The sequence below is a fragment of the Barbus barbus genome (assembly GCF_936440315.1).
Source record: "Barbus barbus genome assembly, chromosome: 15".
Lineage (NCBI taxonomy): Eukaryota > Metazoa > Chordata > Actinopteri > Cypriniformes > Cyprinidae > Barbus > Barbus barbus.
Window position 1 is genome coordinate 17,280,001 of NC_136743.1, and position 19,166 is coordinate 17,299,166.

The following is a 19,166-nucleotide window of genomic DNA, read 5'->3' on the forward strand; positions in this document are numbered from 1 at the left end:
ACAATTAGAGATTAGACTGTACAGAAATTTAAATCTACAAGATAATATACACAATACTCATTGTCACGCAATGCTGATGTTAACATTAATAATTTGAGAATAAAGTATAACAATAATAATAATAATTTGCAGGGTTTAATGTGATATGAGCTAACTGATCATTAGATTTAAATCACCATTGGTAGCGTGATTTATTGTAATTCTTTTTTCCTCAGTTGGTCAGAACAAGCGTGGCAGACTTGTTACTTGTTCAGATGGCAATATACGGTGATAATTCTTATTTCTTAAATCTGTGATTACTGAGTGCAGTGACTGACAACTACACATTCACCTCAAAACATTAGATTCATCCGCGCTGGAGCCGTGCCAGAACACCGGATCGCAACCCCACGCACAGAAGATAATTCCGCACAGAGCTGCAATTTCAGGTTTTCAAACAGAGATGGCGACAAAGAGGTAAAACTTACGGACTGCAGCTTTAATGAGAATATTGAGAATTTGGGGAAAAAATAGGGGGAAAAATGCTGACAAGTTTAGGTGACAAGACCTACACTGGAGTTAAAATATTTAAGGTCGGTAAGATTTTTCTTACCGACCTAACACTTTATTTTATGGTCTCTTAACTAGCTGCTTATTAGCATGCATATTACTAGAATATTAGTTCTACTACTTATTTATAAGTAGTAATTAAGCACATATGAATGCCTTATTCTACATCCCTAATCCTACCCAATATCTAAACTTAACAACTACCTTACTAACTATTAATAAGCAGCAAATTAGGAGTTTGAGGGAAAAGTCGTAGTTAATAGTGAATAAGTGTTCCCTATTCTAAAGTGTTACCGATTTTTCTTATTGTTTTAATGTTTTTGAGAGTCTCTTATACTCATGAAACCTTTAATCAAATTTACAATAAAACAGTAATTTGTGAAATATTACAATCAAAAATAATCTTATGTTAATATATTATAAAAACACATTTTTCTGATGGTAAAGTTGAGTTATCAGTGTCACATGATCCTTCAGAAATCATTCTAATATGCTGATATGGTGCTTAAGAAACGTTTCTTATTATTATCAATGTTGAAAACAGTTTAATTGATTCTTTAATGAACAGAAAGTTAAAAAGAATAGCATTTATTTGAAATAGAAATCTTTGGTAACAAAATCCTTTACCCTCAATTTTAACAACTTAATTTATCCTTGCTGAATAATAGCATTAATTTCTTCTGAAATAAACAAAAAAAATCCCCAAACTTTTAAATGGCAGGAAGAAAATTGTTAAGTGAGGAGCAGGTGGACGACGAGTAAAAAATCTACAGGAGTCAGAGGAAAGTGGGATGAAACTAGAAAAATCAGTCCCATGCAGATCTCTAATTTAAAGGCCATAATCAAAGCTCTCAGACGAAAATATGGGTTGCATAAGCTGGCTGATGAAGACACTTTAATGTGCGTTGTGGAGGCCCCATGAAGGGATAGATGTCCTGTTATGGTCGCCACTTCGTAGATACGCACACAAACTCTGCCCTCTGGCCTTCTCTTTTCATTAGCTTTCGATTAGCATGATTAACACGCTGCTGTTTACCCACTGTTCTCCTGGGTAGGAGGAGGAAACAGGCAGCGGGGGTGATGCGGTTGTGGCGTCACGCTTTACTGAAATTGAAAACTTTGCAGAATGCAAAAGAGACCTGAGATGGAGTGTAACTACTCCCAGCAGGACACCGTTTTGGCTCAGAGGGAATCGGAAAGCTAAGCAGTTATTAGTTAACACTGTTTTCCCATATCTCAAAAGTGCTTATGTGAATCACCAGATGAATCTGATCTAGTGGACAGAACAGTAGTGTCACAATGTATGTTTGTGTGTGTGTGTGTGTGTACATACCTGTATTCACTGTCAGGCTGTAGGTTCTGTAGCACATAGCAGGTGCTGGTGCCCAGGCTGATGAGTTGCTCTCCCAGTTTAAGAGTGTAAGATGTGATCTCCGCTCCATTGTTGCAGGGCTCGTCCCATTTCAAAACCAGGCAAGTGGAAGGTGTGTAGACGCCACTTTCTGTGGGGTCGTGCTCAAGTACACACAACACTGAGATCGGATCAGGCACGGTGGCAGGGGTCTGACAGCTCACATGATCACTGTATGGTCCTGCACCTGCCTGATTCGCCGCCTTGAAACAGGTGACAAAGTTCAACAAACTGAATAGATATTTTATAATGTTAAAAGTTAGCCGTCAAAGTTTTTCACATTTATTTAATTCAGGGTTATGAAAAAATGATCAGTAAATGACAAATAACGACACTGTATTGTGACATCCACACAAATTGCCAAAGTTAGTCATTACACACACGCCTGTTATTTAATGTAATTTCTCTAAAAAGGAACTGAATGTGTTAGTGCATTAAGTATGAAAAATTAACGCATTAATCACAATTAAATATTTTAATCCACTGACAACCCTAGTGTGTTGTGCAATAATGATAAATGCCACCTAAAAGAATTAAAGTTGTAAAACATTTTTGGATTAAACTGACTGATTTATTAACAGAAGCTTCGTTTGTTTTAGTTCATCAACCAACATTGTTTAAATTATATATATATATATACATATATATACATATATATACACATACATATATATATACACATATATATATATATATATATATATATATATATATATATATATATATATATATATATATATATATATATATATATATATATATATACATATATACACATACACACACACACATATATACATATATATATATACATATATACACATACACACACACACATATATACATATATATATATACATATATATATATATACATATATATATATATATCACTGTTTCTTGAGATAAGGGACAAAAGTACTTTTGAAAAGTGACAAACAAAAAATCCATACTACATTCATTTGAATTGGATATCTTCATAAACACGGGTCTCATCTATCATACCATGAAAAGGAACAGGTTTTTTATTTAACCACTTTTTAAAAAAAATTACATTTACTCACTTAGTAACTTGACATTTGTCAACTCCGTCGGACACATGAAAATGTTTTTTTTTGTGTGTTTGATCAATTCAACAACACTGTAGCGTCTTTAAGTGTGTAGAAATGGTGTGCCTTAGCAAGGTTAAGTGATAAATTGCATTATATACACTTTTAATATTATTTAATATTGTTTTGGAATTAGCCATTTTAAATTACCGTCATTTAGTTTACAAATTTTTTCATTTTTAATATATACAATCAATGGTTTTGTGCACACAAGACACTGATAAATGTAGATAAGTTGGTGTTTAAATGCATGAACACACTCAATTGAACAAATGAAACATACATTTTTTTATAAAAATGAAAAACCTCCATCTTACGGTGTTGACGCATAACTAACGGTGTTGACACACAATTGACGGTGTTGACAAACTAATCGAGAATTAAACTGAATAAAGATATTTACCTAGTTTTAACATGGAAAAGGGAGAGAGTATCAAGGGAAAGGGTATCAAACTTCAAACAAAGAGTACCTGGTGACAGGATCTTTAAGGCACACATGAAAATCACATTGGGCGGTCTATGTCCAGCATTGTAGTATTGGAACGTCATCTGTGGCTCACGCTGGCAGAGATGAAGGAGGCGGATAAGGTCCCCTTCCTCGATTCTCCAGTTTCAGCCAACAGCCTGTTCGGGACGGATAGACTCGGTGCAGATGACAGCAACTGTCTCAGCGGAACGAGCCATGACTATTCAGCGCCATGCGGTCTCCTTCGAGGAAGGGACCGTCCACTCGCTCAAGGCTTTCCAGAGAACGCTGGGCCTTATGGCAGCGGCTTCGCCAGTGCTTCGTTTGGGTCTGCTTCACATGCGTCCCATGAAGCAGAGGGTTCCATTTTCAGCTTGGCGTCACGGTCGCCATCGCATAGCGGTGACTCGGGCCTGTGTATCAGCCCTGAGCTGTTGGAGGGATCCTTTCTGGCTGAAGCGAGGTGTGATCTTAGCGCACAGAAGGAAAGTTGTCACGACAGACGCTTCCAACAAGGGTTGGGGAGTGCTGTGCGACGGCAAACTCGGTCTTTGGTCTGAGGAGGAAGCGGGTCTGCACATCAACTACCTAGAAATGCTAGCAGTGTGCCGTGCCTGTCAATTCTTCCTGCGGGACATAAGGGGACACCACGTTCTAGTACGATCAGTTATCTCTTTGCCTCCGAAGACAACTCTCACTGCCCAATCTATTTTATGAGGAGCACGGATGCCCAGTCTTCCGCTCTACCCGTTCCCTCCAATCGCTCTGCTACCTCAGGTACTCAGACAAGTCAGGGAACAACGGCACAGGCTTCTCCTAATAGCCCCCTTCTGGAGGAACTAGCCGTGGGTGTCAGAACTTTTCCAGCTGCTGGAAGCAGCCCCGTGGCCCATTCCCTTGAGACGGGACCTCCTCTCTCAAGCGAACAGCATGCTGTGGCATCCATGGCATGGAGTTATGGGCCCTGCATGTGTGGCCGCTCAACGGGAGCCTTTTGTCCTCCCAGAGCGTGTCTTAAGCACTATGGCAGAAGCTAGAGCCCCGTCTACTAGACGCCTCTATGCTCTGAAATGGTCTATTTTCTCGGCTTGGTGACAAGACCGTGATTTGGATCCGGTCACCTCTGAGGTTCCAGTGGTTCTCTCGTTTCTGCAGGGGCTGCTGGACAAACAGCGTTCCCCATCCACCGTCAAAGTTTACGCTTCAGCCACAGCGGCTTTTCATGCCCTATTGCTGGTCGTTCGGTGGGCAGAAGTAGTGCGGTGGTCCAATTTATACGAGGCGCCAGGAGGTTGAACCCTCCTCGCCCTTGTACAGTTCCACTTTGGGACTTACCAACCGTGCTGAGGGCCTTGAGAGGCCCCCCGTTTGAACCACTGCAATCTGCGAGCCTGAGATCGCTCTCGTTTAAAACCACCCTGCTGTTGGCACTGGCATCGGTTAAGCGGGTAGGAGACTTACAGGCCCTTTCTGTCAACTCTGCTTGCCTGGAATTCGGGCCTAACAACTCCAAGGTCGTCCTGAAACCAAGGCTGGGTTATGTACCAAAGGTGCTCTCCACTTCGTTCAGAGCCCAGGTCATATTGCTTTCCGCGCTTCCCCCCTCGATGGACGACCAGGAATCGTCCCTGCTCTGCCCCGTCAGGGCCCTAAGGGTATACATCGAGCGTTCTGCCTCGTTCAGAAGATCAGAACAGCTTTTTGTCAGCTTCGGTAACCGCGCTAAAGGTCACCCTGTTACGAAGCAAAGTATCTCCAGGTGGATAGTGGATGCTATCACCCTAGCATACTCCTCCATGGGCTTGCAGTGCCCCATTGGAGTCAGAGCCCATTCCACCAGAGGCATCGCCTCTTCCTGGGCATGGTCCAGCGGGGTGTCCATTTCAGAAATTTGTGAGGCGGCCGGCTGGTCCTCGCCGTCCACATTTATGAGGTTTTACAACCTGGACGTCCCCCGCCTTGCAGGCCAGGGTCCTTTCTGCTTAAAATTCGCCGTTCCGACTAGATAAGCTATCTCTGGGATTCCTTGACCATTTCTGCTCAAGGCCCTCCTTCTCTTGGAAGATCCATATTATGGGCACTAAGTGTCTACTTCGGGACGACACCCAGGCCATGGTTGACCCGGTGGCTCAGCCTGTGCTTGGTGTAATTTTAACTCCCCTGGGCCCTCCCATGGGAGTCATGTTTGAGTCGTTCCCCATCATAGCACGGCGGGATTGTATTGGTTCCCATACAGCGTCTTACGACGCAGTACGAGTGAAATATCGACAGGGAACACACTCGTTTACTAATGTAACCTCAGTTCCCTGAGATATGGGAACAAGTACTGCATTCTTGGCCGTGCTATGAGCTGCACGCCTCAGTCGCTTCTTTCGAAGAAATCTGAGTTGCGGCGGTGAAGCGGCCGCTTATATAGCCAGAAGCCCCCCCATTTTGGTGGGCTGCATAGCCATAGGCTTGCTCATCGCCGCCAACGTGCCACTGGTTTGTTTTTATCGCACTGCACGAACCAATGGACGTGTAGTTTCAATGCGTGATTGAAAAGGCTTCAGTGAAGAGGAAAAAAGGAGTTTTTATGTGACTGGTCCAGAGGACTTTCTGGTGGGGTGTCTATTTAATTTAGCCGTCTATTCTGCATAGCTCTCGACCTTTTCTTTGCTTTCCTCCAATACTTTCTGCGGTGCCTCTTTGCTCTTGGTCCTAATTCTCCTATTTGTTTTACTGTTTTGTTTTGGACCCTGTCCTTCCATCTCTGTCTCTCCTTTTCTAACTGGTCTCTTCTGCTTTCTGGGTCACTGTTAATTCTTTCTCTCATTTTTCTCTGGTACTCTCTGTTGCTTTTTCTTTGCTCCCCCACTGACAGTTTTGGTCTAGCCATGTCTGCCTACAGTACAGATAAAATATATTAAGATCTTTTAAATATCTTAATATATTTTAAATATATTAAGATATTTTAAGTCAATCAACATGTATACTTAGATCATATTATCATGTTATGTAGTTGTTATACATTACTTAATGAGTATTTTGGAGCACTTTTCCACTCCGTCAGCTTACAGGTCAACACCGTCAGACAAAATATCTCACGGAGTTGACGTCTGACGGAGTTGACAAAACAACATGTTTTTTCAACTTAATCATGTCTAATAGATGGTAGCCATTTTGATTTTCCTCAGTTGCCAGCTGCCACTAAACTAAACCAAAATACCAACTTTTATTTCAAAATTCTTGATTAAAATCATCCCTACTTTGAAGACAGTGTTGACACATAAAAGCTGTGACCACAGGGATTTCAACTTGTTTGCTGAATATTTAAAAAAATTTAAAACATACGAGACCATGTGTTGGACTGCTGCATCCATCAACAGAAAGAAGTCAAAGGGGGTCCTCAGGGTTAAAGCTGACCAAAATATGCCTGATTTATTTCAAATTTGAAAAATATCTGACGGAGTTGACATGAATTGATGACAGATTTTGAAAGGCTGTTGTTAATGTATAAAATAATGCAATGTTCACTTTAAGTATTTTGTGATATTTTATTAAGCCATCCAATTAACCTCATATTCATATTTGTGCATTTTGGGCATTTTAAAACCCTTTTTTTTGCAGTTTGATACTGTGACCTCTACAGAGGACGAGTTCATTTGCATGGGCTTTCATAGTACAGTGCCGGTATTTTATAAAATTACTATGAAATAATATAAATATATACAAAACTAAGGGTCTAAACATACACAAGTCTTTCATATCCAACTTTTAAAGCCTTTTTAAATTAAACAATTTATAGTTTTTTAAGGCAAATTGTAACATTTTGATGGGGGACATGTTTTGTCCCTTATTTCAAGAATCAGTGATATATATATACATACACACATATATACACACACACACATATATATACATACACACACACACATATATATACATATATATATACACACACATATATATACATATATATATATATATATATATATATATATATATATATATATATATATATATATACACACACACACATATATATATATACATATATACATATATAAACACGTAATCCAATTCTGTAAAACATTGAGGAGCATGACTACATTTCCTTATAAATAAAAATGATTATAGTAATAATTACGCTGTTAATCATCTTATTAAACTCTCCATATAATGTCATCTCGACATAAGTGTCACCAGCTCATTTATTTAAAGCATACTGACTCAAACTTTTTTACAGCCTCACTGCACACGATGATACAGTTAATGAAGTGGCAACTTTCATTGTTCTTTTTAAATTTTCCTGTCACACTTTTATTACTCTACTCAATTAAATACGCTAAAATAGACAAGAGCAAATGCTAATTACATGAAATATGGCACAAAAATCTATACAAAGTTCATTCAAGTTTTCTCATTTTGGATTCAGGCTGCACTAGAATGATGCACTATAAATTGTAAAATATAATAAAATCACATCATGCGGTAATCAGTTATTTACACTTTCCAACTCCCAGGGCACTGAACCTTATAAACAAAAGTAGGCATTAAAAAAAATGCATTATTAAAGTAAAAGAAAGCTGAAATTTGTAAAATTGCCTCACAAAACTCTTCACATTAACAATAAATTGTTCCAAACAAATGAAATGAACTGTTAAGTGACAGTAATACCTGTAGTCTGCAGTAATAATGAGTAGCTGGTGTCAGGTCTGAGATCTCGCACTGCGTGTCAGGGCCGCAGTAGATCGGCTCCATGGGCTCTTCCTCTCGGCCCCACTCCAGACAGTACTCAGAGATGTCAGCCCCAGAGCTCTCTGGACTCTGAAAGAGGTGTAAAGTAATTATTGACCGATTGTTTGAATCAAAAGGGTACTTCAGCTCATCTGAACTTCAATACTGACAGTTTTGTTGAGTGTGTTTGTGTAAAACCCATATACTTTTAATCATGGGTCTGCTTTAAAATGATAAATTACCTCCCAGCTGACCAGAACACAGGTATTGGACATTAGGGTGAGGGATGGTGCCACACATTGGCTAGGAGGACCAGCTGCGGTTGTTATTTCTGTTGGTTCAGAGTATTGCCCATACTGTAAGCATAAGAAAATAGAGACAAAGAAGTGCAAATTAACATTCACTACATGACATGAAATGTTTCATATGCAACTCAGTTTATTTCTATCCAAATATAATGTGAAAAACAAACAAGACCGAAACAAATAAGACCCAAAAACAATCTTGCATTATATCCTTGTGAAATCAAAGCATGTTTCCAGTACTGCAATCTGATGCACGTTGATGACACATTGATTCTTCACTTGTGGGAGTTTGTCTCAAGCAAACAATGAAAAGTAAACAGAGAAGGGGATTAAATTCTCTCCTCAGGCTCTAGTGCTTAGTCTGAATGCTGTACTCCTGGAAAAGAGACAGCGAAAGACACTTAATTTGAGCAAAGAAAAAGTTCGACAGCCAGAGCTGATCTCTGCCTCCCTGAACACTGATGGATTAAACACGGTCATACTGACAGAAAGAGAAATCCTTGGGGAAGCTGGAGAGATATCTACGAAAGCCCATTTCTGCCACATAATAAATAAAAATCATGCTTTGGTGAATCACAATGATATAAACGGACACAATTAGGAGATCTAACATCAAAATTGAAACGGTAAGATAAAGGCAAAATAATGACATAAGTCACAATCATAAGATCAAAAGTTATAATTATGATAAAGTTGACATTATGACATTAGAAGTCACATTTATGACAAACAACTGAAATGAGGCAAAAAAAATAATTTATGACATTCGAAATTGACAGCTTTTTTTTTCCTACTAAGTATGACTCCTTAAAGCTGCAGTCCGTAACTTTTTTTGGTTAAAAATGATCTGGAATCAATATTTGAGCAAGTACGTAACCAGCCAGTGTTCAAAACTATCGCCTTACTTTAGCCCGATTCACAACAGTTAGCTTATAATAATGTTTTCTAATTTTAGTGGTACGAGTAGGTTTTCGCGGGAAATTCGAGCATGGCTCTGCGTCATTACGTCACGTCTGTAAACAAAGAAGTTGTCCCGGCTAGTAAGCTATCGCACGTGAGGATCCTGCAGGTGGCAGATCGTTTATAGCCTTTTCTCACAGCAGCTGGAATAATTAAATGTATCATTTTGATGGCAGATTGTAATCCAGAAAGGATTATGTGATTATGAAACATGTGATTGAAATTAAATTATATTCCAGTTTTAAATATGCTTCTGATTACAGATAGCCTGGGATTACACAAGATTTGTATTTTAAAGAAAACCAGTTCGAAGGGAGCATAATTTGCTTTTTGGGTTAAAAGAATTTCTTAATATAAATCTAGACGCTAATACACACTATACTCAGTCACACAATGCTGATGTTAACATTAATAATTTGAGAATAAAGTATAACAATAATAATACTTTGCAGGGTTTAATGTGATATGAGCTAACTGATCTTTAGATTAGCACGATTTATGGTAATGCTTTTTTCCTCAGTTGGTCAGAACAAACGTGGCAGACTTGTTACTCGTTCAGATGGCAATATACGGTGAAAATTCTTATTTAGGTCATATATTCCAAGATGTAGGCTAGAATCTGTGATTGCAAAGTACAGTAAACATCCACACAGGTGCGGTGACTGACAGCTACACATTCACCTCAAAATATTAGATTCATCCACGCTGAAGCCATGCCGGAGAACAGCACACGCAAGCAAGATAATTCCGCACATGGCTGCAATTCCGGGTTTTCAAACAAAGATGGTGACAGAGAGGCAAAACTTACGGACTGCAGCTTTAAATTTCAACTCATCTCATAATTACAACTATTTGTCAATTTCAACTTTTATGTCATATTTATCTTATAATTATGTCTTAGCATCTCAGAATCCTCTAATTCCAGGTAGATTCAAATAATTAGACCAGTAATGTGAGAGACTGAACCTAAGGTGCATTATGATAGGGATAGGTCAGGATGGTCACCTACACTGCAAAAAATGGCTTATCTTGCTTAGTATTTGTCTTGTTTCTAGTCAAAATATCAAAAAATTCTTAAAATCAAGATACTTTTACTAGATAAGCAAAATGATTTTTAGTCTTGTTTCCAGGGGAAAAAACTAAATTAAGTGCATTTTGTTTAAAACAAGTAAAATTATCTGCCAGTGGGGTAAGAGTATTTTACAAGAGTATTTTACCTACCCCACTGGCAGATAATTTTACTGGTTTTAAACAATGCACTTAATTTAGTTTTTTATCTTGATTTAAGAATTTTTTTATATTTTGACTCGAAACAAGACCAAAATACTAAGATAAGCCTTTTTTTTTTGCAGTGTACCAACTGAGTCAATTAGTGAGGTTGATGAATTTGTATTAATATTATTAGTGGTGGTGCTTTAAAAAAAAACTAATTCAGAATCACATAAGCTTTGAGAAAGTTTTAGCATGCTGTTAGACTGCTATGCTAGCCTGGCAGTAGTCTTTTGGACAGACTAGTCAATTATGACAACCCATCGTTACTAAGCACTGGGTGTCAGTGACTCTTGATATTAGATTCCTAATTTGTTACTCACCCCTGCCTCGTTGGCAGCACGCAGGCGGAAGCTGTAGGTGGCACCAGGGAGCAGACTGCCCACAGTGCACTCCAGATCAGAGCCGTGATAGACCTCTGCGGGCTCAGACTCTCCCTCCCTCATTTCCAAACTGTACTCACTCACCTCACATGACCCCTCAGAGGAGGGACAGTCTGAAAAGAAGGACAGAGACAAAGCCCTTCAGTACAACAAAGAGTTAAAAGCGCCACGATTACAGGTTCATTTAATATTTTATAATAAAATTAAGGGCTTCTTTTAAGGCAGAGCAAATTATAGCTTTACAACTTCAGATCAAAGATTCTTTTCCAAAAGCCTGAATCCAGAGTGTTCACTTCACAGTCTGGAATCAGCAGCTCAACAATGGAGCTCCCATTATACCCAGAATTCACTCCCCAATGAAGGTGTTTGGCTATTAACTCCAAAGCGATAGCTCAGGCACAGGGAGTCAGCGTGTCAAGTGCACAACAAGAGCATCATTCTAGTCTAGTACTGGAAAATATGTGCAAGCTGATGTTGTTACATTGAGGAAATTTAGCAAAAATGGTGGAAATATTGATCTTAAGCTATTTCTGGATATAACAAAGGGGTTTTGTGGCATTGGGTGAATGCCACAGACAGGCTTGATGAAATGTAATTTCACATCATCAGAAATAAATCAGAAACTGCAGAGATCTTGGGAGAATGGAAATGACCAACTTAATGCGGTTTCTTGATACAGTAACTGGGAAAGTATGGTGTTAGCAACATTGTGGCTTTGATTCATAAGGAAATTGTCTGAGAAATGTGCCTTGAATGCATTGTACATCACTTTGTATAAAAGAGTACAGTAAAATGCATAAAAGTAAACATGAAAAGACACTGAAAGCTCTCATAAGTGTGATGTACTGTATAGGAAGGACAGATAGGGATAGAAAAAGAGAGAAATAAATTATGTTGTGGGTTTACATAACTGTGTGCAGAGAATCTTACCCCATTGTAAGTGCACTTCTTTGTGTTTTGCTTTACCCACAATTCTGGGAGGCTGGCAACGTCCTGGAGCAACAGATAACGTACGCACAGGCAGACTCTCAGAGCACTGCAGGGACACAAGCATTACAATTATGTATTTATAAATATAACTACAGAAATAATTATGTGATTTACACTACTGTTCAAAAGATTGAGGACCTTTTTTATAGAAAAGAAATTAATACTTTTATTCAAAAAGAAAACATTAAATGGATCAAAAGTGAAGTAACAACATTCAAAGGACTTCCATTTCAAATAAATGCTGTTACAGTTTCCACAAAAATATTAAGCAGCACAACCACTTCTAACATTGATAATAAAAAAAGTTTTGAGCAGCAAATCAGCATATTAGAATGATTTCTTAAGGATCATGTGACACTGAAGTCCAGAGGTTGAATGGCTGCTGAAAATTCAGCTTCACCATCACAGGAATAAAAATTACATTACACAATATATTAAAGTAGTTGTTTTATCTATTAAAAAATAAGTTTTTTAAAATGAAAATATATTTCACAATATTACCATTTTACTATATTCTTCATCAAATAAATGTAGCCTTGGTGATTATAAGTGACTTCTTTCAAAAAAATATATACAGTATCTCACAGAAGTGAGTACACCCCTCACATTTTTGTAAATATTTTATTATATCTTTTCATGTGACAACACTGAAGAAATGACACTTTGCTACAATGTAAAGTAGTGAGTGTACAGCTTGTATAACAGTGTAAATTTGCTGTCCCCTCAAAATAACTCAACACACAGCCAGTAATGTCTAAACCGCTGGCCACAAAAGTGAGTATACCCCTAAGTGAAAATCTCCAAATTGGGCCCAATTAGCCATTTTCTCTCCCCGTTGTCATGTGACTCGTTAGTGTTACAAGGTCTCAGTTGTGAATGGGGAGCAGGTGTGTTCAATTTGGGGTTATCACTCTCTCATACTGGTCACTGGAAGTTCAACATGGCACCTCATGGCAAAGAACTCTTTGAGGATCTGAAAAAAATAATTGTTGCTCTACATAAAGATGGCGTTGGCTATAAGAAGATTTCCAAGACCCTGAAACTAAGCTGCAGCACGGTGGCCAAGACCATATAGTGGTTTAACAGGACAGGTTCCACTCAGAACAGGCCTCGCCATGGTCGACCAAAGAAGTTGAGTGCATGTGCTCAGCGTCATATCCAGAGGTTGTGTTTGGGAAATAGACGTATGAGTGCTGCCAGCATTGCTGCAGAGGCTGAAGGGGTGGGGGGGGGGGGGGGGTCAGCCTGTCAGTGCTCAGACCATACGCCGCACACTGCATCAAATTGGTCTGTATCAGTGGCGGCTGCTGGTCTTTCAAAGAGGGGAAGCTCATTTTCGGCCTACATCATAAAAATTGTCCATTTATTTACACGTAAATTCTGCCATCGTGTGCAGTTTGCTAGCTGGCTAGTTCACCGCCTGGCCTACTGTATGAATGAATGAATGAACAAACGATCTAAAAAAAAACATTAAACTCGACGGAGGAAATGTGGGAATTAGGTTAAACTGAAACAAGGAATGTGGTGTATAATTGTGTGAAACGTATAATGAAAATTGGCCAGCAATTTCGCCAAGCAAATATCAAGAAATAGGTTGCAGCAGTTTGTCTTTTGACTACACTTGCAAAGTCCACTATGGGACTGAGCTCGAATCAGTGTTTCCAACTTCTTTCGATGGAAAGTAGCTAAAGCCAGTTTGAAAAGTCGCTAAATGTCGCCAGATGACGTCATGCGCTAATTAGCATATTCATTACGTCATCGCGTCATATTACCTTTTACATTTGTTTGTCTCTCTGTGCTCATACTGTATTTTAATGCAGCCAAATTCTCAATAAAACTGTTTTCCTTTATATATTTTACTGTTTATGTTGTCAGTCAACGGGATAAATATGAAATAGTGACTGAAACGCAGCCCTTTAAGAATACATAACCAGCTCTCCCTCCCAAGAAGTTAGTCTGCACAAAAATCCTAATTTATAATTGAGCCGTCGTCTGATGAAATCAAATAATACACACAAGATAAGACAATTCCTGTGCTGTGATTTCGGCTATATTTGCATGTAAAATTAGAGAAGCAACATAATATCTATTTGAACTGAACGCGCTGCTCCTCTCAGCCGCTCACTGAACAGGGAAAGAGGTGCGTGCGCGCTCACCTCGCGCCGTTGCGGCAGTACCAGCGATCACAGAGACTCGCTAAGGTTTGTCAAAGAAGTCGCTAGAGTTGTCGCTAGTCACTTTTGGGGAAAAAGGTCGCTAGGGTGGTCTGAAAAGTCGCTAGGGTGGTCTGAAAAGTCGTAAGTTGGCAACACTGACTCGAATAGCTTCAGCATCAGCGACTTCTTATAGGACACAATCGCTGTCAATCAAAAGGAGATGCAGTCTTTCGACAAACCCTCCAATCATCATGCAGAAGCCCGGAGTCCAGCCACGCCCACTCCTCCATTCAATCCCAGAGACGCTGAGCGTCCGGGGGCGGGACATAATCGCAGCATTTATCCAATGACCGTCTAGTTTTGAAGCACTGAAAAAAACTGTTCAAAGCAGCCCCATTGAAGTCAATGGACGCTGGGCTTCAACAGGCAAATACACTGATGCTACGGGAATATATGAGAAGGAAATCGAGTCACCTGCTATATGTAGCTGATTCTGAACGAACTCGTCTCTGAGATGAACGTGTTCTAACGCATTTTTAATTAATAAAATGTTAACACAATAGTACATGTTTGACCATTAATTTTTTGACATTATAGGGGAAGCCGAGCTTCCCTTGCAGTCTTAAAGAAATCCCCACTGGTCTGCATGGCTGTCGTCCCAGAAGGAAGCCTCTTCTGAAGATGATGCACAAGAAAGCCCGAAAACTGTTTGCTGAAGACAAGCAGACTAAGGACATGGATTACTGGAACCATGTCCTGTGGTCTGATGAGACCAAGATAAACTTATTTGGTTCAGATGGTGTCAAGCGTGTGTGGCAGCAACCAGGTGAGGAGTACAAAGACAAGTGTGTCTTGCCTACGGTCAAGCATGGTGGTGGGAGTGTCATGGGCTGGGGCTGCATGAGTGCTGCCGGCACTGGGGAGCTACAGTTTATTGATGGAACCATGAATGCCAACATGTACTGTGACATACTGAAGCAGAGACTGGGCCGCAGGGCAGTATTCCAACATGATAACGACCCCAAACACAACTACAAGATGACCACTGCCTTGCTAAAGAAGCGGAGGGTAAAGGTGATGGACTGGCCAAGCATGTCTCCAGACCTAAACCCTATTGAACATCTGTGGGGCATCCTCAAACGGAAGGTGCTTAAATATCACACTAGCATTGCTATGTTTAAAAAAAAAAAAAAAAAAAAAAAAAAATATATATATATATATATATATATTTCTACAGCAAACACCTCAAGAATATTTCTGAACTGAAAAGAAAGTGAAAATTCCTCTTGAACTTTGTGCAGATCTGATCCACAGTAACATTTGGAAAAGGTTAATGGAGGTTACCGCTGCCAAGGGAGGTTCATCCAGTTATTAAATCTATACGTTTCCTACACAGCACTATGAATATTTATATGGCGTGTTCAATAAACACTGTAAAGTGAATCACTGTCTGCGTGTTATTTAAACAGACTGTTTTTTATTTTTGTGAATTACAATTCACATACTTTTTCCTGCAACTATAGAGCCATTTTTTCTGTATGCAAACAATTCTTTATTCTATCTCAGTGCCTGTCTTTTGGGATCATATTTGGACAGATGTGTCGTAAGCTGTTACCTGGCTGTGGCCACCCGTGCTGATGCTGCAGGTGCGCAGTCTGTACAATGCGCCAGGTTTCAAGTCCTCACACTCACACTCTGTGGCAGGCCCACTGTAGGCAATGTTCCACTGATTGGCTACCGAAAAGAAGACAATAAAGAGTTAAAACTTGTTTTTTTTTTTTTTTTTTTTTTTTTTTTTTTTTAAATCACAGGACAAACAGCTGGCCACATTGGATATCAGTCAGTTATCCATGCAACTATTCCCAAAGCTTAATGAAATCATTACCAGATAAAACAAAGGTAACAATGAACATATAAGCTGTATTTTGTATTTGAGTATTTTTGTCTATATGAAATTCCTTTTAGAGAAATAAAAGCTCTGACAGCGCTAATGGAGTATGTGTGTAAGAAAAGTGGACAGATGTAACAGTGTGAGGACACAGAACTGCAATGTTCTTACTAAAGGGTTTGTGTGGTAAAAAAACCCAAAAAAAGACAAGATGGATGTCTAAATACTTTTGAAATATAATTAAGATGTAATTAACCAAGGACAAAAATATACTTACACATGCAGACAGATGGCGACCAATACAAAGCGTGTCAAAGTGACATATCGGTGTTGCATATATTAATACATACCATCAGAATTTCCTTCTGAAATCTCTAAGAGGTATTTCAAGATTTCTGAACCTCCGTTGTCTTGTGGAGGATCTGTAGTGTGACAATACAGACAGGATATTAGAAATACACACATAGATGTGTTTACCATAGAATACATCCTATGAAAAGTATCTGAACAACAGCTAAACTACAAGCTGTTATTTAAGGGTACAAAAGAAATAAAGCAGCATAAAAACTGTATTATATGGGTCGGAGCATATTTTTCATTTAATTTCTTTCACTAAAAGTCCACTAAAATGGTTAGTTATGTTGTTTGTGCCAAAAACATGTTGTAATTTGGTCTTTTACAGTATAATATGCATTTATTTTTTACCAATAGCACTGAAACCTACAGTATCTTTTTATTGTATGAATAAACTTATTTCAAAAGATTAAGGGATATTTGATTACCCATGATACGACCCTTTAGGTATTTAGACCTGACAACTGTTGTATCCGTTTGCATCGACTGTGCAAAAATTCTCAGAGTATAAACTAAATTTAACTTGAAGTTTATTGCAGCTGTCAGAAATCAACTGTTTGGTTCATTACTATGGAGAAATAAAGAGGGAATTATCACACTGAGAACACAATACAGCCGCAGACCTCATCCTACTTGCTTTTGCAAACAAGGAACTGAATTGGAGAGTGGCAGAAGCCAAGCAGCGCATCACAAAAAGAAGACCTCAAGATGAGGTGTATAGTGATGCACATATGAGTCAGATAGAGACAGAGCAATACCAGTACTAAAGGACATTACATTTTATGTAGATTTGTAAATACGAATTTTATAACTTTATTTTCAATATTAACATCACATTCACAGATATTTCTTCTCAATTTCCAAGATTCAAAAGGTTGAGCTCAAATGCAAAACAGATTGCATCTGCTCACAAACATTAATGAGATTTCCAATTTCCCCTCACAGCCAGAAATCATTTCAGCAAATGCAACAACTCCAACTGAACATTTCAGCTGCAGAAAAAGCCATACCCCAGTTGACACTGAAGCTGTAGGGTCTGATGGGGCCCTTGATGCAGGGTCTGGAGGGGGGTCCAGGTTTGTCTGGACTGGTGTTACACACCAGCACCTCACTGGGACTGCTCCTGCCCTCCAGGTTCGAGGCTATGAGCTGCAAAACACAAAAACAAGATTATTTAAACCCAAAACAGGCTTGATTCTGTACATCAATTATTTTATTTTATAATTATTTTGCCTTTTTGCCCACCAGATGAACTCAGCACAAGCACAAATCTTGTTGAATTGCATGTTTTGAGATACCATTAATTCATATAGTGACCATTTGTTCTCTTGATCCCAGAATTGTCCTGGGTGAGATTTCTAAATTGCCTAAAGATCCAAGGATTGGCTTCGTTTTCCTATTGTTTTCATACTTGCTGACGTTAATGACTGAAAAGTAGTTTGAACAAAAACATGTAGGTATTGTACATAATTGAGCAATTGTCGGGTGCAAGTTGAGATCTACAGAGAATAGTCAAAGTAATGCAAATACACATACTGTACATATAATGCATGAGGACTGCAAAGAGCATGACAACAGGAAAACGATTTAGAAATCCCAGTCAGGACATGTCCACGAAAAAGTGATTCATTATCATTTTCATTTTCAAGTACTTGGGTATTTCTGTCCATCCCTAATTTTTATACTGAAACAAAATTAATTTGCCTTAGCTATATGAATAAGTTAGCTAAGTAAATAATTAAAAAGGTATAAGATTCACAAATGTCAAAAAGTGGGAAATAAGAGACATGCATGATACAGTACATAAATCTGACAGCTTGAACTCATATAAAATGTAAGATTATAACAAAGATAGAAACCATTACACACAGCCTAATAAAAGCATCTGTACGCAAACAATCCGCCAAAAATGCAGCGGTAATGACATAACACATTTACACACTCCCATTATTTGCACCTGCAACTTTAATGGACGCCTCCACTTAAAATATGCAAAAAACCCAAGAGGTGTGTGCACCATTCGGAGGAATTACTGTTAATCATGAAAGCACTTAAGCCAGACCCACTCACTGCATTACAGTAGCACTTGACGTGGGCTACGGGTTCACTCATAATTGGATAGGAGAGTTCACTATATGAACGTGACAGAAGAAAATATCTGTGATGATAATAAAAAACAACTCTAGCATGAGTCAGTGGAGCACAGAGAAAGGTTAAAGCAGTTTGTTGTCACTGTAATTAACAATGTATGACTCTAGGCTTAATTTGTCAGATGTCCCCGTAACACAAACATGCTTCCTGCACATACAGTTACTCACCCACACAGGTAAACAAAACACTGTGTGCCTTTGAAGAGCAGGTGTTAAACGCTGCACACTACTGGTTAATAATTAGTATACTATGCTTGACCAAAACATTAGGTCACTACGTCTTGGCAATTAATATCTGACCAGCACTTTCCAGGAAGCATTATTCTCTTCAAAATAGACAAATGCACCTCTTTGGTATTTTTGATGTCAATAACAATACATTTGCATATGTGGATTATTCAGATCTCTTCAAGTGTCTATGTGTGTTTGTGGCTTCCTTTTGTATCAGAACATCTACT

At 38.8% G+C, this 19,166-nt stretch overlaps 1 protein-coding gene across 1 annotated transcript in view; it reads right to left on the reverse strand.

Moving 5' to 3' along the window:
• The window catches only part of LOC306881302 (fibronectin type III domain-containing protein 3B-like), a 156,676-nt gene that overhangs the window by 22,335 nt on the left and 115,175 nt on the right, over positions 1-19,166 (reverse strand). Inside the window, 8 exon segments of the mRNA XM_079435320.1 lie at positions 1,883-2,163; positions 8,194-8,343; positions 8,496-8,609; positions 11,111-11,283; positions 12,101-12,206; positions 15,932-16,050; positions 16,555-16,626; positions 17,569-17,707. Coding sequence (XP_079291446.1) covers positions 1,883-2,163; positions 8,194-8,343; positions 8,496-8,609; positions 11,111-11,283; positions 12,101-12,206; positions 15,932-16,050; positions 16,555-16,626; positions 17,569-17,707 — 1,154 coding nt within the window.